The sequence below is a fragment of the Sminthopsis crassicaudata genome, chromosome 4, assembly GCF_048593235.1.
Source record: "Sminthopsis crassicaudata isolate SCR6 chromosome 4, ASM4859323v1, whole genome shotgun sequence".
In the NCBI taxonomy this organism is placed as follows: Eukaryota; Metazoa; Chordata; class Mammalia; order Dasyuromorphia; family Dasyuridae; genus Sminthopsis; species Sminthopsis crassicaudata.
Genome location: NC_133620.1, coordinates 274,471,230 through 274,496,437, shown reverse-complemented (window position 1 = coordinate 274,496,437; position 25,208 = coordinate 274,471,230). Strand labels below are relative to the sequence as shown.

The 25,208-nt window shown below is 48.6% G+C and overlaps 3 protein-coding genes across 8 annotated transcripts; 1 reads left to right on the top strand and 2 right to left on the bottom strand.

Moving 5' to 3' along the window:
• Positions 1–393: 393 nt before the first annotated feature.
• On the top strand, positions 394–6,876 carry HSP90AB1 (heat shock protein 90 alpha family class B member 1). Its single transcript, XM_074310771.1, has 12 exons — positions 394–931; positions 2,587–2,733; positions 3,063–3,269; positions 3,358–3,517; positions 3,639–3,772; positions 3,916–4,221; positions 4,503–4,668; positions 4,788–4,978; positions 5,115–5,262; positions 5,355–5,623; positions 5,888–6,221; positions 6,490–6,876. The coding sequence occupies exons 2-12, from the start codon at positions 2,587–2,589 to the stop codon at positions 6,597–6,599; spliced, it is 2,172 nt and encodes a 723-aa protein (XP_074166872.1). The 5' UTR covers positions 394–931; the 3' UTR covers positions 6,600–6,876.
• Positions 6,877–6,940: 64 nt separating this feature from the next.
• Positions 6,941–12,204, bottom strand: SLC35B2 (solute carrier family 35 member B2). 4 transcript variants are annotated; one of them, XM_074310780.1, is made up of 4 exons: positions 11,979–12,204; positions 11,260–11,453; positions 10,989–11,143; positions 6,941–8,604 (listed from the first exon to the last, which is right to left on the bottom strand). In XM_074310780.1, exons 1-4 carry the CDS (start codon positions 11,987–11,989, stop codon positions 7,666–7,668), a joined length of 1,299 nt encoding a protein of 432 aa, XP_074166881.1. In that variant the 5' UTR covers positions 11,990–12,204; the 3' UTR covers positions 6,941–7,665. The 4 variants fall into 4 exon arrangements, with proteins under 4 accessions (XP_074166881.1, XP_074166882.1, XP_074166883.1 ...); XM_074310781.1 differs by lacking the exon at positions 11,979–12,204 and adding an exon at positions 11,772–11,844; XM_074310782.1 differs by lacking the exon at positions 11,979–12,204 and adding an exon at positions 11,616–11,652.
• A 1,671-nt stretch (positions 12,205–13,875) lies between these two features.
• Positions 13,876–23,661, bottom strand: NFKBIE (NFKB inhibitor epsilon). 3 transcript variants are annotated; one of them, XM_074310787.1, is made up of 6 exons: positions 23,381–23,661; positions 19,468–19,570; positions 16,359–16,581; positions 15,923–16,011; positions 14,960–15,199; positions 13,876–14,552 (listed from the first exon to the last, which is right to left on the bottom strand). In XM_074310787.1, the coding sequence occupies exons 1-6, from the start codon at positions 23,617–23,619 to the stop codon at positions 14,487–14,489; spliced, it is 960 nt and encodes a 319-aa protein (XP_074166888.1). In that variant the 5' UTR covers positions 23,620–23,661; the 3' UTR covers positions 13,876–14,486. The 3 variants fall into 3 exon arrangements, with proteins under 3 accessions (XP_074166888.1, XP_074166887.1, XP_074166886.1); XM_074310786.1 differs by lacking the exon at positions 23,381–23,661 and adding an exon at positions 22,114–22,851; XM_074310785.1 differs by lacking the exon at positions 23,381–23,661 and adding an exon at positions 22,114–22,849 and having other exon boundaries at positions 13,876–14,589; positions 14,938–15,199.
• Between the last annotated feature and the right edge of the window lie 1,547 nt (positions 23,662–25,208).

The following is a 25,208-nucleotide window of genomic DNA, read 5'->3' as shown; positions in this document are numbered from 1 at the left end:
AACCCCGTTTAGAAAAGAAGTCCCTGGACTGTAGTGGGGCGCGACCCCTTCTCCTTTCCCTGGCATATCCCACGTGGGCTGGAGGAGGCCAAGGCTGTCTCGTGGTTAGCCCTTACCTCTGGAGAGACTGGGGGAGGGTGTGTGACGCTAGTTTAAGGAGCATGGCTTCTCCAAAGGCAGATGACACCAAGGGTCTCGCGACCCTTAGACCAGGGCCTCGCCTCCGACTCCCCCTGAGAGCCTCGTTTCCTCCTGCCCCTCGCCCCAAGCCTCCTAGAAGGGGACGGGGAAGGGTCCCGAGCCGTGTCGGACCTGCCCCCGTAGACTCTTCTCGGGTTACGTCATTCAGCCAGAGAACTTGTTTTTCAGTCTTAGCTAAGGGTCAGGATCTCTAGAGCGCTGGGTCTCTGAGAAGCCAAAGCTGCTCAGATCCTGCCTTTTGGAAGCGGTCAGGCTGTGATGCGCAGAGGCGAAGGGGGCGGGAGGGGGTTAGAGGAGAAAGGAGCAAGCTCCCAGTGTCCAGACAATCTGCATACGTAATGGGTGACTTATTTCCCTGGTCTGTGCCTCAGTTTCCTCATGTGCAAAATAACTACATAATCTCTCAGGAAGGGGCCTTCCAATTCCAGGAATCTCATTTCTAGAATCGGGCATGTGTTTTTGTGCTTGCAGGAGGGGGTGGGAAGGAGACTGGAGGAGAAAGTCGCAAGGAAAGCTCTGATACTGCAGGTGCGCGGGCTACGAGGCGGCCCCTTTAAGGCGGAAGGATTCGTCTGGGAAGCTCCGACGCTATCGGTGCGCTGCCAATATATAGAGCGGGTGGGGGCGGCCGGCAGCTTCTCTTGTGCCAAGCTCCTCTCGGTGCTCGGTCTTTGGAGCCGCTGAACTCAGCACTTCCCTGAACCGGCCTTCTTAGCCGCAGCCACTCAAGGTGACGTATTCCCCACCCGCCAGATCCATTTAATACCTAATTTTTCTTTTCTTACTAATTCGCATTTCTTATCACAAGCGAAAAGATCCCTTAAACTCCCCCACCCCCACCTTCGCCCCCCCATCCCCGCAGTCCGTTCAGACCTTAGCTGTTTTCGGCAAGGCGCTTTCTGCCTTCCCGTCTCCCTTTCTTCCTTCCACGTCGGGGGAGAGTTCGAGGAGGGAACGACAGGTGCGCGGGGGCCCGTTGGTCGCCAACCTCGTTCCCAGTGGGAATGGGCAGCACGTGGTGGCCGCGCCGGTCCCCGCAGGACGCTGCCATGTTGAGCTCGAGCCGCCACTTCCGGCGGCTACGGAGAGCGAGAGGGGCCTTTGGCGCACCTGTGGGGGGGCGTGCGGGGGTGACTCAGCACCGGGTTGGGGGGCGGATTCCTCGGCTGTTCTTGTCCTTGTTTTACGGTTGTAGATTGTATAACTACGGGTATTTTGGCCATTTTAAGTATCTTTTTCTTGTTTATTTTTTTCTGGGCCATGATTGCTACATTTCTCAGTTCGCGGTGGTGGGGGGAGGAAAGAGGCGTAGATAAAAAAGGGAGGAACAGGTTCTAGAACGTTCCCGGACTCCCTCCCCCTCCCCTTGCATCGGGCCCAGATTGTTCTGGAAGCTTCTGGAGCCTTGCGCCCCGCCCAGGTGCCCGGATGCAGGGATGGCGCCCATGCCCCCAAGCGGAGGTGGTGGAAATGTCGTACCCCCTAGATGGGGATGTCTCCTAACCCCCCGGAGACTTGGAAAATCAGCCCACTCCGAACCGCCGCCTTTCCCGCTGTGTCTTGTTTCATTCAGAGGAATTGGAGACGGAGACGCTGGGGCTCTTTGTCCGCATCCTTTGTCATCCCTTGTGCCAGACCTAGCCGTTATCCTGGTTCTCTTTCCCCCACCCTTTTCTCTCCCCCCTCCCCCGCACGCGGGGGCGGGGGCTGCTGCCCTTACATTTGGTTACCTTGTGTTGAGTGGCATGAGGGAGGGAGGGAGGGAGGCAGGCCCCACCCCGAGAGCCTTCTGGGGAAAATGCACTAGTCTAGCAAGTAAGCTTCCCAGATGAGCTGGGCCCTAGGGATGCTGATGCTTGTTTCAATGTTACACTTCTTAATCTTACTTGGACCTAGCTGTGCTAAAGCTCCCATTTTGTTAGTTTGTATTGAGTGTTGTATACTTGGTGGGGGAGGGGAAGGCATTTTAATTATTAGCATGTCTTGAAACTGAGTTGATTTTAAATTGGATTTCTCATTCTATTTCTAGTTTTAAATAATTTCAGTCTAGGTTTTTTTCTCATAAATATCAGTAAAGGCTCTAAGCTACTATAAAACAACAATAAAATCTTTAAAGTTGATTTCTTCTCCTTATGTCAAAATTACTGGGGTATTTGGTGGCCTTCCAAAAATATAAAATTCTATCTCCAATACCTCTTATTTATTTACCTTTCAGGATTCTTAAGGTTATTTCAAAGCAAACAAATTTAGGGTTGTTTTTTTTTTAAACTGCTTCATTATTAGGTAACTGAATCTGGCATATGGATAGGAATCCTTGGCTTTTCTCAAATAAAGCAGGCCACATGATCAACCTAGATTGATAATTATATCCCTTTGTATTTGAAGATGCCTGAGGAAGTACAGCATGGAGAGGAGGAGGTGGAGACTTTTGCCTTCCAGGCAGAGATTGCCCAGCTTATGTCCTTGATAATCAACACCTTTTATTCCAATAAGGAAATCTTTCTTCGGGAGATCATTTCCAATGCTTCTGATGTAAGTGCTACTATTGGTAATGTTAAAATAATCTGGAGAGGGAGGGGAAAAGACAAAGGTGGTTAGTCTCCTGTTTTATCTTGTGACTTGTGATTGCTTAGTTGCAATGCAGTATGGAGAAAGAAACAGGATTGTATAATAGGAAAAAATTAAGAAAGGCTGGTCCAAGGCATGTGCTACAAACATCTTAATTATTGAATCAATGAATACAACTTGACGAAACAGTATAATTCTAGTCCACAGTAATGGTATTTTGGAAGAAATGGAAAGTCAACCTTTCTGAGTTGTAGAGAGGAAAAGGAGATTGGCATGGTTCTATTCTCTCCTAGGCCCTGGACAAGATCCGATATGAAAGTCTGACAGATCCTTCTAAACTGGACAGTGGTAAAGAGCTGAAGATTGACATCATCCCCAATCCTCAAGAGCGTACTCTGACTTTGGTAGACACTGGCATTGGCATGACAAAAGCTGATTTGATCAATAACTTGGGAACCATTGCCAAGTCTGGCACCAAGGCTTTCATGGAGGCTTTGCAGGTATGACATCTGCCATTGTATTTGGCACCAGGGTTCCTTGATATAAACCTTTTCTTTATATCCTCAATTTCTTTGCTCTTTCACTTAGGCTGGAGCAGACATCTCCATGATTGGTCAGTTTGGTGTGGGCTTCTATTCTGCTTACTTGGTGGCAGAGAAGGTAGTTGTTATCACCAAGCACAATGATGATGAACAGTATGCCTGGGAGTCCTCTGCTGGTGGCTCTTTCACAGTCCGTGCTGACCATGGTATGTAGCTTGGCTTAATTTGAATTGAATAAAGTTTCTTTGAATTGGAATATGTAGGTTAAGAAACTTTGGTCTTGTTTCTATTCCAACTAATGTGACACTGGTTAAATTTTTATTTCAGGTGAGCCTATTGGCAGGGGCACCAAGGTGATCTTACACCTGAAAGAAGACCAAACGGAGTATCTAGAAGAGCGTCGAGTCAAGGAGGTAGTAAAGAAGCACTCACAGTTCATTGGCTATCCCATCACACTTTATGTGAGTACAAGCTAGCTTTTATGTATTCCTTTTTTTTCTAAACATATAAGGGTAATCATAAAAGACAAGGTGTTTAAAAAATCATTCAGATTAATTTTTAATTTTTGATCTGTGCAAACTTAACTGTTTTTGGTTGCCCCTAGTTGGAGAAAGAACGAGAGAAAGAAATCAGTGATGATGAGACAGAGGAAGACAAGGAGAAAGAAGAGGAAGAGCCAGCTAAAGATGAGGAGAAACCCAAGATTGAAGATGTAGGATCTGATGAAGAAGATGAGGGTAAGGACAAGAAGAAGAAAACCAAGAAAATCAAAGAGAAATACATTGATCAGGAAGAGCTGAACAAGACCAAGCCCATCTGGACACGAAACCCTGATGACATCAGCCAAGAAGAGTATGGCGAGTTTTATAAGAGCCTCACCAATGATTGGGAAGATCATTTGGCAGTAAAGGTAAGAAAATCTTAGAGTGCCAAATTGTTGTGGAAAAAACATAAAAAGTAAATTTGGTACATACCAGATAAAATGCAAAATGCACTTTACAGCATAATTAGAGAAAGAGCTGTTTTCAGTGGGGTGTCACTGAAACTTTTTAGCCAAGTCATACTTGATACTTGGGTCTATCCTAAATGTCATCCCTGCAGGATTTTTCTCCTTAGAGAAACCTTAAACTTCTGATTTCAAGTTTTTTGAACCAAGGTGGGGGGAAAAAAAATTGTTTTTTGCCTCCCTAGCACTTCTCTGTGGAGGGTCAGCTGGAATTCAGAGCTCTGCTCTTCATCCCCCGCCGGGCTCCCTTTGATCTCTTTGAAAATAAAAAGAAGAAGAACAATATTAAACTGTATGTTCGACGTGTATTCATCATGGACAGTTGTGATGAGCTTATTCCTGAGTATCTTAGTAAGTATTCTTGTTGGGGGTATTGTTTAATGGGCCTACCCTTGTTTCCTTTGTGAAGATTTTAATTTCTAACTTTTAACAAATAGTTGCTGATTCGTTTTAAACTTGCATTTTTGTAGATTTTATCCGAGGTGTGGTGGACTCTGAGGATCTGCCCCTCAACATTTCCAGAGAGATGTTACAGCAAAGTAAGATCTTGAAGGTCATTCGTAAGAACATTGTCAAGAAGTGTCTAGAGCTCTTCTCTGAACTGGCAGAAGACAAAGAGAATTACAAAAAGTTCTATGAGGCCTTTTCGAAAAACCTGAAGGTGAGCATTTTTAGGAGATATACTTAGATGAGTTGAGCAAGAGAGATTGCCAGAGAGGACACTGGCATTTAGCTGAGCTTTTATATGTATATTATATGTGTACTAATTTGTATTTGATGTCTTCTCTTCCCCAAAGCTTGGAATCCACGAGGACTCAACCAACAGGCGCCGTTTATCTGAACTATTACGCTATCACACATCTCAGTCAGGAGATGAGATGACTTCCCTGTCTGAATATGTATCTAGAATGAAGGAAACTCAGAAATGCATCTACTATATCACTGGTAAGTGGAGACTTCCTAACATAAATCTGACACATGGGATGCCTGGTAAATTGGTATGACATGCTGGTCTCTAATCACTTTATAACTTGCAGGTGAGAGCAAAGAACAAGTTGCCAACTCTGCTTTTGTGGAACGAGTAAGGAAGCGTGGTTTTGAAGTAGTATACATGACAGAGCCCATTGATGAGTACTGTGTGCAACAGCTAAAGGAATTTGATGGGAAGACCCTGGTCTCTGTTACTAAGGAAGGGTTAGAGCTTCCAGAAGATGAAGAAGAAAAGAAAAAAATGGAGGAGAGCAAGGCAAAATTTGAGAATTTGTGCAAGCTAATGAAAGAAATACTGGATAAGAAGGTTGAGAAAGTAAGTGGAACTTGGGAATAATGATGGTTGGATTCTTCTGGTCCTTGGGAATTGCCTCTCAGTTATATCCTAGATTTATAACCTTTGGAGTAATTGCACCCAATTTTTGGATGGTGATATTTTTTGTTTTGCTTTTTAATTTTAATATTCTTGTACTTGGGAGGAAAAGCTATTTCATAATTTAATAAGAACTTCTGATGCTACTCTACAGGACATTTTGTATTTAGACTAACTTAAATATTAAAATTTTAACAATGTTTCTAGGTCACAATCTCCAATCGCCTGGTGTCTTCACCCTGTTGCATTGTGACTAGCACATATGGCTGGACAGCCAACATGGAACGCATCATGAAGGCTCAGGCATTGAGAGACAACTCCACAATGGGTTACATGATGGCCAAGAAGCATCTGGAAATAAACCCTGATCACCCTATTGTGGAGACTCTCAGGCAGAAGGCTGAGGCTGACAAAAACGACAAGGCTGTGAAAGATCTGGTTGTGCTGCTTTTTGAGACGGCTCTGCTGTCTTCAGGTTTCTCCCTTGAAGATCCCCAGACTCACTCAAATAGAATCTATCGCATGATTAAGCTTGGTCTTGGTGAGTATGTTTGATTGCCATAAATCAAATGTATTTTAAAAGACTAGTGGAAGGGCTATATTGGGTCTGTTAGAAGATTTGCAAATTCCACCTGAAACCCAAGTGTTTGAGGTGTAACCTGGAAAAAAACAAACCCTAAACCCAGGTTTTTTAGCATGTTTTCTGTTTTAAGGCCTGACTGACTGATATCCTTTCATGCAATATAAAGAAACTCTTTTGAAGGTTGTAAAGTTTGCTCAACACGTGCTATTACTGTTTTTCTCCCCAGGCATTGATGAGGATGAGGTGACAGCAGAAGAACCCAGTGCTGCTGTTCCTGACGAGATCCCCCCACTTGAAGGAGATGAAGATGCATCCCGCATGGAGGAGGTGGATTAAACAAACCTCTGCATCAGACCCCACCCTCTGTATAGTTCCCTGTGTTTTCCCACAGCAGCAGTACAGGCCCTGTCCTGCCTGGCTCCATCTGCCAATGTCTATCTAGTGTTTTTTTTTCCTCCTGTTTTCCAGTGTATTAGGGCAGGGCTTTACAGGGTCCCTGTTCCCCCTTCTCCTGATATGGGGAGTAGGATGTTGTGTATTGTGGGCTGTTAATGTTTATTTTGTTCTGAAATTAAAGTATGCAGAATAAAGAGAATGCAGTTTTTACACGGAACTCTTGTAGGCTTGACTTACTGGACAAAGTTCAACATTAAGTTAAAAAAGGGAAGACCCCACTATTACTTGAAACCTGAGTTTATTTCTCCTGGGAAGATTTAATATATTTACCCACAATCACCAAAATTCAAGTTTCATTGCAGTGCAGGTCTGCTTGGCAGTGAGGTTGTAACTGGTAGACTGGTCCATACCTATTATTCTGTTCCCACCTTGTCCCCAATGCATACACAGGGTCCATCCCCCTTGCAGCATTTTTTAATTGAGTAAAAGTTACATTGTGAAGTACCAAAAAAATTGAGCTTAGCCCAATAAAGAGTAGGCAATATACTGGTTTGGTGAGGCCATCTTAAGCTGTCTCCCCCCTCCCCCTTTCCTCCCTTGGGACCAGCAGCAACCTAGAACCCTTGTGCTTTTCTTACTGGAAAAGAAACATGTAGCTCTCAAGGGTCAGAAGAGAACATATTAAGAGCCAGAGCTAGATGATGAAATTGTGCTGGCCTGGCATGGAGGGGTGGAAGTAGTGGAGGGAACAGTAGAAACCGGTCAGCAGGGTTACAAAGCAGTTTAACAAACTGAATACTGAAGGGGGAGGGCTGGGTTCGTAAGAAAACCAGTACCTTGAAATCGGGACTCATGATTAAGGCAAAGGTGGAGATTGCCCCCAGGCCCCAACTTTTGCAGGAGCTGGTGTGTGACTTTAGAATAAACACTGTTGTCCAGCCATAAAAGGAAGAAAATCCAAAAATAAAGAGTTTACTTCTTCCTAAACACCATTTTTTTCCCTGTCTCAGACCTTTTGTATTGGAGCCTCATTGGGAGGCACCTTCTTTCCCCGCTGCTTCAGACGCCCTTTGGCATACACTCTTAGGAAGAGGGCAGCAAAGACGACTGCCATTCCCAGACCCCCTACCACAGTGACTGTATGGCCATAAATGAGACAGGAGAGAAAAATAGCAAAGGCCTGGCGCAGGGTCATTATAATGGTGAAGGTGGCAGCACCAAACTGCCCAATGGTATAGAAAATGAACAGCTGACCAAAGGCCGAGCAGATGGACAGTAAGAGGGCATGGGCAGCAAACTCTCCATGTCGCCCCATAAACCTCATGGCCTCCACCAGAGCCCCTTGTTGTATCAAGGAGCCCACTGTGAGGAGGCAGGAGAAGAGATTGACCCCAAACATCATTTGCACTGAGGACATCTTGTAAGCAAATAGGGCATCTTGCCAGTTGGAGGTAAAGCTGTCAAAAAGGATGTAGCCAGCAAGCAGGATGAAGCCAGAGAGGGTGGTGGCTGGAGAAAAATAGTGCTCAGGCCCATTGGACAGTAGGAACATGCTTACCCCAATAGAAATGAGGCCAGCAGTCAGGTATTCCCAGTGCTCATAGCTTCGATGGGATACCAATTTGCCCATTAGCATTACAGGGATCACTTTGGAGGCCTTTGCCAGAACCTGTGTAGGGAAGCTGACAAACTTGAGGGCCTCGTACTGGCACCAGCTGCTAAGGATGTTGGAGAGGCTGGCAAAGGAGTATCGATACATGGGGGCCCCGTGCCGGGGCTGTTTGCAGAGTACACAACACAGGCCAGCCACTGTCAGTGCTAGCACTCTATTCATCAGCACCAGGAACTGGGAGTCAGTGAAACGCTCTCCAGGCATTTTATCTGTAGCCCCATAGTTTCTTGTCATTACTCGCTCCTGTAGTACACCCCAAGTCAGGTATGATACCTGGGAGAAATGGGAGAGAAAAGTTAGGAACCCATTCAGAAAATACTTGGAAGAAGAGGTCAAAAGAGGGGAGGAGAAATATATGGACTGAGGAAGAGAAAAAAAAAAAAACAAGGGAGAAAAGAGGTAAAATTAATCTAGGATATAAAACATGGCAATCCTCCCTTTCCAGAAAGAAGTCAAATCACATTAAAACACACAATTATCTTTTGCTTTATAGAGTCCACTCACAATTACAGACTCATTCCCATTCCACCTACATGTTTGAGCCAGAAATTAATTGACATGTAAAAACATATCTGGGAGCATTTTCTTTAGTTGTATTTCCAGATAGCCTTAAGTGACAGCCTCACCACTGCTACCCTGGGGGACTGAGAAACTGGAAAAGCACGAGCTCCATCTGCAGGATTTATTCTGAAAATGTTCTAATCACTGCTTGGTTACTGTGATTTTGCCCTCGTTATCTTCCAATTTTGAGCAACTCATCTAATACTTGCATTTTATTTTTGATTCTTCAAAAGCTTGTCTATTTGTCTTGATAAAGTGAAATCATAATGCTTTTAAGTTAAACAGTCAACGTGGGGGACCTGTAGAAAGGAAGAATGTACCTATATGTACACACACATGCATGCAGCACACACCTTTTTATCCCCAAATCAAACAGGTGTTAATCAGTACAGCTAAGTGACCTAACTTTCCCACCTGTTTAATAAACACTAACAGTCCTAAGGTCACAAAATAAAACATCTTACTATCCAACAAATCTCCCTATTAGATCTTCCATGGCCAGTATCATATTTGGGAAAATAGATCTTAAAGGGAAAGGGAAGAGCAGGGAGGTTGTTCACACAAGCCAAAAACATCCACCATCTTCTTTCTCCTTGAGTCTTTTCTATGTCTTAATGATTCTGTGTTCTCCTGGTTCTCCCTCCTGCCTGTCTCACTGCTCTTCCCTAACCTCCTTTGCTGGATTGCTACGTGTCCTCTTCTCCATTATCTCATTTTGTGATCTCGTTGGCTTCTCCTCCACTACTCTCTTGCAGGCCCCCGTCACTCACAACCTATCTCTAGTCCATTTTCTACTCAGGTGCCAGAATGTTCTTGTCACACCCTTATCCAATAAATTTTAGTGGATTCATTCTTGTGTCCTCTAGGATCAGATATCAAACATTTTGTTTAGCATTTGAAGATCTTCGTAACCTGTCCAGCCAGCTTTCACCTCGGCCACCTATGTGATCCAGTGACACTGGCCTTTTTGCTGTTGTTGAATAAAAGACATGTTCCCCCCTCCCAACATAGAGCTGGTTTCCCAGGCTGTCACTCATGTCTGGAGCATTCTCTGCTCCTTTCTTTCTGTCTTTTTCCAAGTCCTAGCCAAAATTCTGCCATCTTTTACCTTGAAACTCTTCCTGATCCCACTTAATTCCAACACTTTCCCTCTGTTGATGTTCTCTCAATTTGTTCTATATATGTTTGCACATAATTTTTAATGTTGTGTCTGTTAGACTGTGAACTCCTTGAGGGTCGGGGAACTCTCTTTTGTCTTACAATGCCAGTGTCTGGCACACTGTAGGCATTTTAACAAGCTGCAGAAATGCTTACTCTTTAGCCCAAAGTTACCATTTAAAGCACAGATTACTAAGGAGAAGGAAGTACATAAAACACATCCCCTCACCAGTAAGAAATAGTACACTAAATCTGCTACTGATAAGCACGTGGTGTGGAATGATCTGGGAGCGGAGCCCTGGGTTCCAATCCAAGTTCTGCCACAGTGTGTGATGACATCTCTCGTCTCTCTGGACGTCAGGTTTTTCATCTGTCAAATTGAAGGCACTGTACTAGATGACATCTAAGGTCTTTCCCAGCTCTGAAGTGTCTGACCCTTTGACTGAGAATCAGCCAGCCAGCTCTCCTCACTCTCCCCTCTCACTGTCATTGTCCTTAGGAGAGCTCCCTATCCAAGCAGGGCGAGATTATTACAGAGAGCAGCTAGGTAGATGGCAAAGATGCCCTTGGAGGTAAGAAGACCTTAACTCAAATCCTCTCAGCCTCAGTTTCTTCAACTTTATGGTGGGGGTAATGATAGTACCTACTTTACAGGGTTGTAGGTGAGGAAGGAGACGGAGCACTCACCCTCCCCAATCAGTGTAGTGCTGCCATACAGTGCCCATTCAGGACCAGTTATTCCTTCCCAATATGACTCGTTAGAATCTATACCCCAATTCGATATTGCAAAATATTTGTTGGAAAGTAGAGCACAATCTAAGGGATTTATGACTCAGGTTAATAGCACAAACAGCTCACTAATGGGGAACAAGTGAATCAAAGAAAGCCAAGCCATCAGCATCCTCACCAAGCACCCCCTTCATGCAAAACTGACCTACCTGAAGCCCCCCAGCACAGAAAAGCAGCTTGAGGACCTGCCGAGTCCTGGTGGTCTCCGTCAGCTCTGGGCGGGTAACTGCTGGGGGCTCATCGGAAGGCTTGAGCTCATTGCCAAAAACACAGTCCCGGATCACAGGGAAGCAGAGGCCCCGGCCTGGGGAAGGGGTTGTGTGGGTCAGGCTGGCTGCCTCAGTTTCCCGCCTTCCCCAGCACCATCTCAGTGGGCCCACGAACACCCCCCCCCCATCCTGTCCCACCCCTCAAGCACACCTGTCTCCAGATAGTTCCTTCGCTTTAGGTACTGCACCAGAAAGTAGCCAGGCACCATAAGGCTAGCATAGCCCACAGCATTCACCAGAAACCGGATGAACCAGAACTCGGTCCAGTGCTCGGGGGCTGCCTCCAGGGCCTCCCCTCCCATTCCCAGAGCGGGGAAAGCGGCCAGCACCAGCACTGCCCACCACCTGCACGGGAAAAGAGGGAGATTTGTGTCTATGCACCCCTCTGGGGGACACTTTCCTGGCCCCCGAACCCCCCTTCCTCCGACCCTGTGGGTGAAAGGGGCTCCCATCCTTCACTCTCATCGAGTTCTCCCATTCAGCGGGACGAGGGGATAGGAAGCCCACCAAAGAACCTTGTCTCCCCGCAGCCTGAACAAAGATGCTCTCTTTGGGGTGGGGAAGAGCCAGCCAGTAGGGCGCCCCTCCCTCCCTCCCTCCTCCCAAGGGACGGGCCCGCCCCTCGGGCTACACAAGCCCCCTCTGTTCCCCGCTCCGGCTCACCGAGCATCAGTCCGCGCCGCGGCCAGGCGGCGACCTTTCCGCCACCCATCACCGTCCTGATTCCTCCTGTCCTCTCTCTAGCCTTCCTCCTCTTCGCCCCCCTCCCCCTAGCCCCGGCAGCTTCCTCCTCGCCCTCCCCGTTCCGAGAGTGGTCACGTGGAGGATGAGGGGGTGGGTCACGTGGGGGCCCCGGCCGCTCGTGCTCACCTGCGTTCCATTGTCGCGGCCGCCGAGGGGGGAGAAGGGGAATCCGGGGCACACGGGGGAGGGGGGGAAAGGGAAAGGGGGAGGATTCTGAGGGTCCCGGGAAGCTGCCGCCGCCGCTTCCTCCTCCTCCTCCCCTAGACTTGAGCGGCCGCCGGAAGTGTCATCCACCAACCTCCCCGCCTCCCGGGGCTCCCGTGGCTCCTGCCACGCAACACAGCCTCGAGCCGGCACCGCCCCTACTGCAGCGCCGTCCGACGGACGGGAGGGGGAATGCAGTTTGGGGGGGGCCGACGAGGACCCTGTCTCACAGCACTCCCTTGTGCTCTACGGGGGAGCTTCAGCTCCGCAGCTCAGAGAAGGCTGCGTTCAGCGCCTGAGAGTCGGCTTGGGGCCCACTAGGGCTGTGCTCCAGCGGCACACTCCTGGTTTACCGAAGAGCTTTAGCTCCGTAGCGAAGAGAAAACGCCATGCGCCTGAGCCGACCAGAACCCTGCTCCCCGGCGCCACCTCGTGGCCCGAGGGAGAACTTCAGTTTAAGGCACATTTTAAGAGTCCCAGTTGCCCCTTCTCACGGGGAAATTGCAACCCCCTTCTCCACTACATCTGCTTGGGGTCTCCTGGGAGTCCCGAGATCGTTTTCTTCCAATTTGACTTATCCCCCTCCACCCTCGGTAGCAAAGAAATTTTTCTCCTTCCACAAATTCAATATTTGGAACCTTAATTTCCTTCTATAAAATGAGGACGTTGGTCTAAGAGATTTTATTTCCAGGCTGATATTCTAGGCCCCGTTTGCGCCTTTCGCTGAAGCCTGCAAGCTCTTGTTCCATTTCAGATGTTCCCAAGTCCCAGCTACAATTCCACCTTCTACAGAAATCCTTTTCCATTCCCCTTAACTCCAGCCCCTCCCTCTGCTGCTGATGTCCAGTATGTTCTGTATGTCTCAATTATGGAAAGATGTTAGCGAGCCGTCTCCAGTAGGCTGCAGACTCCTTTAAGGCTGGCACCTAGTAGGCACTTCATGTTTGCTGGCTCCCTGACTTCACAACACTACACAAGCACATAGTCATGTCCCTTCCCTCCCCCCCCATTTATTTTTCTTCATGCCCCAATGGAATACACTAAAAAGACCTTTGGGACCCCGACCAAGCATTTTTCCTGAGCCTACTTCTTCATCTGTACCTTGAGGGGAGCAGGAATAAACTTTTATATATATAAGCACATTCTATGTGCCAGGCACTGCGCTGTGCTTCATACATACATTATCCTTCTTTGACTGTCAGAACCAACCTGCAAAGTAGGTGCTAGTATTATCTTCATTTTAGATTTGGGGAAACTGAGGCAGACACGTCCAGGATCACCCAGTGAGTCAAAACGTGAGGTCTTCCTGCCTCCAACATCAGCACTTGGACCCTCTCTAATACTCTTGCCCTGCTGCTTGGATAGGAAATTCTCCTAAGGACAGGGCCCCTTTCTGTTGTTATCCCAAAGTACCGCTGTGTTAGGGTGTTTACACTGGCAATGACAGTGAGAGGGAAGGGTCTGGGAGAAGAGTAAGGAGGGCTGGACGTAGGATTCTCAGTCAAAGGAGATTTTAGAGCTGGAAAGGATCTTAGATGTCATCTAGTTCAGTTGGACAGATGAAGAAACAGATCCAGAAAGATTAAGACTTACTGTGGCAGGACTTGAATTGGACCCCAGAGCCCCTGACCCCAAATCCATATCTCTTTTCATTACGCTTGAAGGCTCTCTCCATCCCTTTTTGCCTCCCTTTCCCTTTTTTATCTCTCCCTTTTTGTCTTTCCTTCCCTTTCTATCTAGGATTACTCCCTCAGCCTTCTGACCTATTATCGGATTTGCTGAGAAGATATTTGTATAAACTGAGAGGAGATGAAGGACAAACAGTCAAACACTCTGCATTTTTTAGTGTCATGTCATTCCCCATTCTCAAAACACAGTCCAGGATTTCTCTCAGAAGTCTGTGAAACAACAATTTCTTACTGTCCTCAACAACAAGATGAGGTTTTCCTACAGGACAAACTCCTGCTGATGCTTCATTTTCTTTCCTCAGCCACCTGCTTCAGGCTTGCTCTGGAAGTGTTCCCAGTAACAGAGTTAAAGCTCCTGGGTAAACCAGCATGGGTTAAAAGTCTCTGGTTCCATATTGGTAAAGGGGAGAAGCCTCCTGCTATTGCAATCATTTTGCCACTCCTTCCCGTGATGAGGAGTCTAAGAAAGTTTATTTTCTCCCAAACAAATTGCTTCTGTGGTGTAGTTTCTTTATCTGCTCCTCGAGATCCTGAGTCCCTCTCAGCTCAGAGACTCTGCTTAGCCTGTAGTAGTAAATCCCATGTTTCAGAGGCTCTTGAACCCACGCCAATCCTCCTGTGGTGGACTAGGAAGACAGAGGCCAGAGCAGCTGCTATTCACCCTTGTGAGCTCAAATACAGGCAGTGGCCCAGTTACGGAGCTTGAGTTGAGGAAGGAGGCCATAAAGACTCAGACTTGGCTTCAGTCAGTACATAGCAGTGGCTTCCCAGAAATCTTCAGGTCATCAAAGGGTAGGAGAGTGAGAGGCTGCAGGGAGAAAAGAGAGAGAGGGGAAGGTTAAGGGCTGGAGAAAGCACAAATGGGTCAAGAGTATGGGCTGGGAGGAAGAAGATGGAATCCCCAGATTCTGTTGGAATGACCAGAAGTCCAAAAGCTACTCTTCAATTCCACTTCTCAAGGATTTTTTGAGGGAAATAAAAAAATTGACCAGAAATCATCTCACCCCATGGGCCAGCCCCATGCATTAAGATTTACAAAGCAGATGTAGAAGGTCAGAGCTAGAAAGGACTTTGGGGATCAGCTGATATGATCCTTTCATTTTATGAGGGAGAAAAGTGAAATTCATTCAGGAGGCCAGAGTAGAGCATAGAACCCATGTCTTCTTACTCCTAGTTTAGTGTCCTGGGGATACAGAGTGGGATAGTGGGACTTACATCTTCAGCAAGGTCCTGTGGGGTCTCATCTTCGACATTCCGAAGCAAGGAATCAGCACCTGCTTGGCACAGTGTGGCAGCAATGCCCGACAGGTGGCGCCCAGCGGCCAAGTGGAGGGGTGTACAGCCATTGTGCATTCTGGCATCTACCTGAGCCCCTGCCCGAAGCAGGAAACGCACCAATGCCCTGTCTTGTGTCTCCACGGCCAGGTGAAGGGCAGTCTTGCCACTGGTGCCTTCCTGTGGGGAATTCCAGATGTCACAGATCAATCAATTGATCAACTAGCTTTTCTAAAGCACTTACTAAGTGCAAAGTATTGAGAAAAAAATTAAAGGAGAAAGGCACTCAATGCAGCTTCTGAAGCTGAGATGCACCAAAGTGTGGATCCATTCTCTGCTGCTCATGCTCCTTGTTGCTAACAATGAACAGCAAGAAAACACAAGTCTGCAGCAGCAGCCATCCACATTGAAACCATCAGTCGAGCCAAGGATGAAGTTTTACATGCCATAGATAAGTTCTTGGCAGCATCCTTTACAAGGCTGTCCACGGTGATAATTAATGTGACATACACATTTCCAGAGCTAGCGCAGTGTTGGGGAGGCTCCGAAGGAAAGTGTGAGAAATGTTAGACCAACTTCCAAACTGAAGGTCTACAGACCTCACTGTTGTATGTCTGTGAAACTTGGACAGAGTACCAACACTGTGTCAGGGACCCGAGTCACCTCTTATCTGATCACTGGACCCAGATGGCTCTGGAGGAGAAAGTGAGGCCAGGGACCTTGCACAGCCCTCCCTCACTTACATCCATTCACTTGCATGTCATGGTATCCCCCTGTGATGTCCTCTCCTTTTTGAGGTCGGGACCCACACAACCCACAACACAACACTGCCCAAACCAATAACGGGCACTCAAATGAGAAGGTAAAATTTACTGGGGAAGGAGATGGGTCCGGCTACCTCACCTGGATGTCAATGTCAGCTCCATTCTGGAGAAGCAATTCCATTAGTTGCCGGTTTCTCTGCAAAGTAGCGAGGTGCAGGCAGGCCAAGCCTGGGTGGAAGGAAAAGAAGGAGTCAAATCATCACTTCAATCATGTGAGGAACTCCCGTAAGGAACAACAATTCTTGTTTTGCAAAGCACTTTATGCATGTTATTTGAACCTTACAAGGGGTATGAAGTAGGTATATTATCCCCATTTTATAGATGAGAAAACCAAAGCTGAGGGAGTTTAAAACACCTTGTCCAGGGTGACATAAGTGCCTGTGGAACCTGAGTATCCTTCTTGAGGTTTAGTCCCAAGAGCCTTTTGTTGTATCTCTATTTGCTTTCTTCCACAAGTGAGTGACCACCCCGCCCCCACTCAGAATGTATCCCCTTCAGCAGATGCAGCAGCCCACCTTGCCAGTTTTGCAGCCGAAGCTCCGGATGATGGTGCTGGCTCCGACCTCGTTCGGATGTGACCTCCAAGAGGTAGCGAGCGCAGTCCAAGTGCTGGTGCTGACAGGCCAGGTGCAGAGCTGTGTCCCCATGCCTGTCCTGCAGGGTCCGGCTTGCTCCTTTCTGCACTAGGGCCTGGACTGTGAGGGGCTGGTCCAGGTACACTGCCAAGTGCAGGGCTGTCTGTAGGCAGGAGATTGGGGAAAGAGTGGTGGTGGTGGTGGTGGGGGATCTTATGTTATCTCTATTCCCTTTCCTCTAGACAGCTCTTAGATCCCCTACAATTTCCCTTTATTCATTCTCAGTGGTCAAGTTATCAGAACAAGTCTATATAGAGCATCCTGACGGAATGGGCCGACTTTCTTTTCCACAGAAATTTCACCAAAACCTTACTTATTGATTTCCCCTGGAGAGTGGGGCAGGAGTAGGGACAAACATGTATCCCTTTGGCTTACCATGGATCACATGTTTTATTATTTACAAAGAATTTTTCACAACAACCCATATGACAGTGAGGGACCAAACCTGAGATTTCAATACAATAGCAGAGTGAATTTGTGGGTGAGGAAACTTGCTCGATCAATGCAAGTTCATACTTTCTTTACAACTTATCTTTTTGTTTATTTTTGGAGGCAATAGGAGTTAAGTGGCTCTTCCAGGATCATAAAGATAGTGAATGTAGTGATAGTGATAGTGACAGGACTTCTTAAATATTTTCTATTTGTAACCCCTTTTCGCCCCAAAATTTATATGAATAGGCATATGAAATAGGTACACAAATCAAACATTTGTGAGAAATAAATCACAATCAATTTAATTATAAGTACACATAAGGGGTTGGCACCCAGTTTGAAAAGCTGAGATCTAGAGCACAGAGAGGGAAGACAGATGTACAATAAATAGAGCGGGAGACTAGAGTCAGAAAGACTTGAATTCAAATCCAGTCTTAGATACTAACTGTGAGACCCTGAACAAGTCATTAACCTGTTTGCCTAATCCACTGGAAAAAGAATAATAAACCACTTCAGTGGTTTAGAGTAGCTAAGTGGCACAATGGATGGAGCCCTGGGCCTGGAGTCAGGAAGACCTGAATTCAAATTCCACCTCAGACACTTAACTAGCTATGTGATCTTGGCAGTCTGTTTGCCTCAGTTACCTCATCTACAAAATGGGAATAATGGCACCTAGATTGATTGTACCATATAAATGTTAATTTGGAGGGGAAGGACAGAGAGAAAAAACAAATGGAAATTTAAAAAATGGAAATAAAAATCTGATAAATTAATGTTGAAAACTATATATGTAATTGGGAAAAATAAAGTACTATTAAATAGAAAATAAATTATTACCGAGGAAAGGGGAACTATACTTCGTGTAATATGGACACACACAAGTGCAAACAGACTAGGCCTAGATAGGAAGATGTTAGAGGGATTAGAGTTCAAGTTCTTTTTCCAACTGTATCCAGAGCCTCCTGAGGTAAACTTGGTGTAATTATCTTGACTTTATATACAGGCTAATGAAGCGAAAGTTCAGAAGAAGCTGGTGAGGGTGTGAGTCTGGATTGTAAAGGCAGCCCTACTGAGAGGCCCCATTTCAACCTCCAACCATCAGGAAACCAAGCTCCATGGGAGACCAATCTCAAAGGAGCTTATTATTCCTTTCCTGGGGGAAGGGGAGGGAGAAAAGGGAGTAAAAAGAAGAGTTGGACTTTCCCTCTCTCTGGTTGACTAGGATTATGGTCTTGAAGGTAGGACAGACTGTCCTAAGTATTAGGATGCAGAAGCAACAATAGTAATCTAGTTTCCATACAAATATCTCCTCTGATTCTCAGATCAGCCCTGGGAGGCAGGTACTGTTATTATACTCATTTTGTAGATGAGGAAACTGAGGCAATAGCAATCTTTCCCCAAGATAGCTACCTTGATAATCTGAATTATATGCCAGGCCACTCCTCTGCTCAAGAAGCTATAGGGGTTCCCTTCCTCCCTCTGCTATAGGATAAAACACAAACTTTAATTCCCTTCACAATTGGGCTCTAGGCTTTTTTCCTCCCCCCCCCCCCTTTTTTTTTTAAATTTTGAATTTAGCTGGTCTATTTTTCCAGGTTTATTGTATAATCAGATTCTCTACTTGCTGTCACCTAAACTTGGGATATACACCTTCCTATATGCCTCTCCTTCTCATAAAATCTCTTGTTCTTGTTCAATCATGTCCAGCTCTCCCTGACCCTGTGGGCCATACTATCCAGGGGTTTTCTCAGCAAAGATGAAGTGCTTTTCCGTTTCCTTCTCCAGTGGATTAAAACAAAGAAAGGATCACACAGCTAATAATTATCTGAGGTGGAATTTTAACTTCAGATCTTTCTGATTCCAGGCCCAGGACGCTATATACATTGAGCCATCTAGCTTGTTCATAAAATAAATCATAAAATCCTCAGGAGATCCCTAGCTTCCTTCAAAGTTCAGTTTAAATGCTACCTTCTACAAGAAGCTATGCTGATTTCTACTATCACCCATCCCCTCCCCACCCCCAGGCACTAGGGACCTCCTCAAAGATACCAATTTGTTATGTATTTTATATCTACTTTCAAGTGGTAGAAGAGATAGCAATAGACTCATGAATGAAAAACTGGCCCAGTAGCCAGGAAGTCCTAGGTTAAACACTGTCTCAGAGATCACTAATTATATGACCCTGGGTATCCGTGTCAGTTATTATGGGAACAGTGCTCCAAGCATGCAGACTATGTGATGAAGACAAGGCATCTCTCTAAGAACTGTGGGAGACGCCTTACTGCCTTGGCTGAGGGCACCTCTCCGTCCTTGCAGGCCGGGCCCCATCCTCCCTGAGTTTATGTTGTTTCTTCCTAATAGAATATAATCTTGAGGGCAAAGGCTGATCTGCCAGCCCATATTCAAGGTTTAATAAATGCTCACTCAATGAATAAGCGAGCCACGGTCCCAGACTTTCCTACAAGAACCAATGAAGCCCCTCAGGTGAGGGGGTCACCTGTAACCTGGGATGGGGACGGGAGGCCCCTGGCACATTGCTCCTGCTTCCTCTACCCACCTGAAAAAGGTCATTCTGTATGTCCAGGACTTCCTGGGGCAGCAGAGCTAGGCAGCACAGCAGCACAGTAGGAGCCTCATGGATCACAGCCAGGTGTAGCAGCCTGAGGGGGGAAGGCAGGTGGAATGTCAGAATGCCCAGAATGGGAAGGATGGGAGGAGACTGGGCTGTGAGGAGGGGGTAATCCTGGAACTACTATAAACAGGTAGGGGTAGGAAGTGAAAGTCTGACAGAGGAAATAGACAGGAGATAATGGATTTCCCCTTCCTTAAGGGATTCTGGAGGGATGTACCGGGTGAAGACTGATTTGACTCCTCTCTTGCTCTACCCTGACCCCTTTGTCCCCACTCCCAAAGTTGCCCCTGTGAGTTACTCCTAACCAAAGTGAAAAGGGGATAGGGAGTTTCCAGGACCCAATCCTTCCCTGAGGTTCCTACTCCACCCCAGAAAGTAGAAGAAATGAAAAAAAGAAGTCTCAGCTTACCCGACCTTCCTCAGAGGCCCACATATATCATCCCCAGAGACAAGGGGTTCCCGGAAAGAACTCCCTGTTCACTAATTACAGAGCACCTGCACCCACAGCCAGAGCAGCAAGTCTGCCAGCGCCTAATCCAGACTCTAGGTGTCCAGGGTGCCCTGGTGCGCCTGGCCCTGTTGGCCCATGATTGCTCCTCCCAGCTCTGAGGTTAGACACCTAACGTTAGCAGACCCCAGAAGCAGAAGGCAGCGGGTCCCTTTGAGGGAACACTGGTGGTGTAAGAATTGGCTTAGCCCACCTTCCTACTCTAGCAGAGGATAAGGAAGGGAGATAGACAGAGGGAAAGTCCCAGGGTCTGGGGTTTCCCCCTCAACAGCTGGGAAAGGAGAAGTGGAAGGAAGGGGGTGGGGATGGCTTGGACCAGAACAGCTGGGGCGGGTGATCAAGGTAGATGGGTCTGCAGAGAGCCAAGCCTGGGGTCAGGACTGACAGCAGGGAGGGAGGGCTGGGACAGTCCTGGGAGGAGGAGCAGGCTCTGGAAATCCCCTTTCGGCTCTGGGCTGTACTCTCCGGGTCACATTCCAGAAGCCACCTCCCTCCTTCCCTCATCTCCCTTCCTCCAACTTCCTCTTTTCCCACTTCTCACACCTCCCCTAGCCTAGACACTTCTGAGGGGAAGTACCCCACCCCCTCCCTCAGTGCGACAATTCCATCAGGGGAACCCCTCTAGGGAACAAACCAGAATTCTCCACACTTAGCACGCTACTCTCTTCTTTCTCAATTCTTCTGAGAACCCCAGACGTTGTTCCCAGACCCTCATTCCAGTATATCTAACTTTCAATTCTATATATTACTTTAGGTTTAGCCCCTCTCTCCAACTTCCCGAATATTATCCACACTCTGAAACAGTGAAATAGACAGTTGTCCAGTGCAATGACTGAGGCTGTCAAAATGGCAGGTATGGAGGGGACAGCAGAGGTGGGTCCGCTCTGGACAAGACCAGCAGTTTTCAGCAACGTGGGGGATCTCCCACTGCTCCGCTTTCTCCAGAATTCTGCTTTGCACAGATCTTCTCACCGGCTCCCTAACTGACAAAGCATTTGTGTGAGATTTGCTGCCCATTCCCCTTATCCGGTGCCCGAGGGCAGGACCCGGGTTATTTGTCTGTGGTGACCTCAGAAGTCAGTGGGGTACTCTGCATTTAGTAGATACTCCTGGAAGGTGTGCAGAACCTGGAAGTTGGAGGGGGTGGAGCAGCGAGTCTCACCCTTACCCCAGACAAGTACACTGAGCCCCATACCCAGCTAGCCCACTCCTCCGGGGATTCAGACAGAAGGAGCGCCAGGCCTGAAACTCCCCACTCTCTAAGAAACACAGAGGGACAGTCACTCCGGCCCCTCTGGGTACCTTCCCCACCAGTTCTCCCTCCTCCCCATTCCCACGGACCCTCACACAGACAGGTTTGTACTCCCATGCAGCACCTGGTGCTGATGGAAGGTTTGGGGGTGGGAGGGGAGCACGGAACACTGACCTCATCCCCGACTTCCCCTTTCTCAACCTTGCCTAGACCTTGCCCTGCTCTATCTGAAGCGGCGGAGCTGTGTCCCCTTCCCCCTTCCACACACCCCTGCACTCTGACCTTTGCCCTCCTCTTTCCCCTCTCAATCTCCCTGGGCCCAGTCGCCCCATACTTGGAAACTCCCACTTCTCTAATCCTCCCTCCCAGACCCCTCATTCAAATCCGGGGAAGCTTTACTTCCTGGGACGGGGAGTCTAGAGATTGGAGGAGACATAGAACACACAGGGCCTCCTCCCCCCCTCCCCAATTCGTAGCCGTAGTGCCACGGTGTCTCCTAAGGTTCGGTGGCGGCTCGGGAGGCTGTCAGAGACAAGTTCTCGGCTTTTAGGAGAGACGCGGGCTTGCTCAGCCCGGCCCGATCTGCCCCTCCAAACACACGCCGTGGAGGGACCACGTGAGCTTCCGAGAGTTCGGAGGGACACGGCGGGAGAGTGGGGGCGGCGTCCCTGATGGGCCCCGGGGACAGCGCGCCCCCCCCCCCCCCCAGAATGGCTCTGCTTTTGAAGGGACACCGGCTGCCCAGTCGGGGACGACCTCGCTCACAGGCCCCGGTGGGCAGGGGCGGAAGGGACCGGCCATCAGGACTTACGTGTCTCCATCCTCAGAGATGTAGGTGAGCGCCTCCAGCTGCTGCGGGCCGAGCGTTCCCACTCGGGCCTCGGGAGCGCGGCTTTCCCCGCCCTCGACGGCCTCGGGGCCCCCCAGCGGGGGCAGAGGCTCGGTGATCGAGGACGAGCCGTAGGCGGAGTCCATCCGCTCCCCGTATTCCTCTTTCGGGTCCTCCTGGGTCCCTGAGGGAGGGCGACTCCCGGTTCGGGCCTGGGGGCCGCCGTCGGGGGGCCCTGGGGTCAGGGACGGCTCGGGCAGGGAGCGCAGGGAGCGCCAGGACTCGATGCCCGAGTCGCACTGGCCCTCGTCGGGCTCGTCCGGCCCCTTCCCCGGCTCCGACATGGCTCGCGCTTCTGCTGTCGGCTGCCCCCCCCCCCCAAGTCAGAGGCTTCCCTCGGGCCGGCTGGAACGGCTGGGCTGGCCCGGGGCAGGGCCTGGGCGCTTTCCGGGGCCTCCCTCCCTGACTGCGAGCTCCACGGCTTGCAGCGATGCCTGCAGCTGCCCCGCCAGGGGGCTCCGGGGAGATCGGCGGGCCCGGGCCCAAGGCCGAGGAGCTCCGCCTGGATGCGCGGAGGTAGAAGGAGACCAGGATGGCGTCGGCGGCCGCTCGGAACCCGGGGACACCTTCGTTTTCCCTTTCCTGCTTCTCAGACGGCCGGCTCCGGCCCCGGCTCCGCCCCGAAGCGACTCATTGGCGGCGCCTGGGACCAGAGAACGCGGCCTGGATTCTCCGCCCCAAACAAGTTCCGCCGACAGCCACGCCCTCCAGCCGGAACGCCCCGCCCCATCTCGGCTCCGCCCTCGGGACCCTCGGCGCCCAGAAACACCCTGCAGAAGAATGGCGGGGCGCCCAGAAACATCCCGGGAACACCCAGACTCCCGGAACACCCTGTCCCAAGCAACCCGTAAAGAACAATAAATATTTATCGAGCAACTGCTCTGTGCTTTGTAGGAGACCAGTGTGCATGGACAGGGTCCCTGCCCCCGGAGCCACCGAGGAGCGCGCGCAGACTCCGTGCGGGTCGCGTCTCTGTCCCTGCATCCCCAGCCCTGGCGCGGGGCCCCTGGAATTCAATAAAAAAACACACACACACATACACCACACACACACACACACACACACACACACACACACACACACACACACACACAAACTTGCTGAACGAGCGGTGATAGAATAAGACATCAACGCGAATGTCAAGGGCGGAGGTGATTCAATAATCTCTCCCCATTCTTTGAAAACAAACCTCGGCCAACCAGTCAGACCGGTGGAAGGGTTCTGGGCTTCCCCGGAGACAAATGTATTCCCTTCTCCAGGAACGACTTCCTTCTCTCGGCCTCCCCAGTGGGTTCTCAGCCCGAATAAAACGGGACCGAGGCTTGGGAGTCCCGGCTCCGTCCCCGTCCCCGCCGCGGCACCCTCCTCAGAGCGCGCGCACAGCACTTCCCCCGGGTCCCCCGTCCAAGCAGCAGCGATGTATCCCATGGAAGGGGTGTCAGAAGTGATTGCTCATCCCGGGCCGGGACGTCTGCACTAAACTCTATCCGCTCCACAACCCTGCCCCGCCTTCTTATTCCCTCACTAGATGGGGATGTGTGGAAATGGAGGCGATCCAAAGCTCCGACAGTCCCAGACCTCCCAGGCTCTTTACCGGTTCCTTAAAAGCCTATGAGACGCTTACAGGTAAGGGCCTCCTCTCCTCAGGCGGGAAGCGGCAACCATCTCCGAAGCTTTCCCCTCACCGCTCTCCCCCCTCTCCAGCCGGTGGTTTGGAAGTTTGAGGACGGGAATCTCTTAGGAGGTGGGGAGGCTCGTGCTTAGACAACAGTACTCTAGCGTTCACGAGGGGATGCCCCACTTTACTCCCTCGGGACTCCTTCCCCCACTATCACGTGTGCACATGCGCGCATTTTCCTAACGTGCATCGCCCCCCCCCCCCCCCCGCTGAAAAGTCTTTATATAAAGAAGCACAATAACGAACTATTAAAAACTGTGATCCCCGCAAATGAGGAAATGTGAGAGGAAACTCCAATAACTCTTCTACGGAGGTGCGAGATCCACAGGTGTTAAACATAATTTTGCATTGCGCGTATTTTTGGAATTTCTCGATGTATCAATCAATTATTCAGACTTTCCCCCTTCTCAAAATCAGATAAACCCAAAAATCAACACTTTGTCATATGGGATAGCTGGGGGGCTGGGGGGGGAGAAGGATTCACGGGATACTGCAGTGATGTAAGAAATAGAAAATATCAAGTTTTTTTTAAAGCTTCAACATCTACATCCTGTAAGAAAGAAAACTCCTTAAAATGGTTGATTGCTTTAAAAATAAATTATTACTGTCAGAGGGACGCCTGTATACATTTTCTCTCTGTGTCTGTCTTGCAATCTTTATTCTGTGTACCAAGAAACTTTAATAGACCTGCTTTCTTTAAAGTGGTATTTATCTGTGGGAGTTGGGGGGAAGAATGGAGGCTCTGAGAGAGGACCCCACTAGGTCAAGAAGTTAGACCTCTGCTTCCTCCTCCTTGGGGAACCAGAGATCACGAGCTCCTGCCCCCTTCTGGCTCTTGTGAAAAGGAAGCTGGATGGGCTATACTTTTCCCTCCAAGGCTGACCCTCATCAGGTGGTAAGAGCTTCCCTCCTGGGGCTTATTTGTCTTATTTCTATTACCTCCAAAGAACCCCCATCCTCAGTTACCTCCCCCATACTGTTATCCTAATCCATCTCAGCCTGAGCTCTTCCTAGGCCCTGAAAGTCACTATTACTTTTAAAACTTTTCATTTCAGCCTAGATACATTTATGGAAGCTTGGCTTTCTAATTTAGCAAATTGTCTTTTTATTAATACTTTTTTTATATCATCCTAATTTTTCAACACACCTTCTCCCTCTTTTCCCTAGGGAGTCATTCCTCATAATGAAGATTTAAAAAAACCCAAACGTTGGTCTTGTCTGACAGTATATGCAATATTTCCTACAATACCCCCTCCTTTCTGCACAGAAAGGAAGAAGGTCCTATCTTTTCTTTAAAATATCTCAATTCTTGGTACCCTCCTTGTTGTTGGCTGCTTCA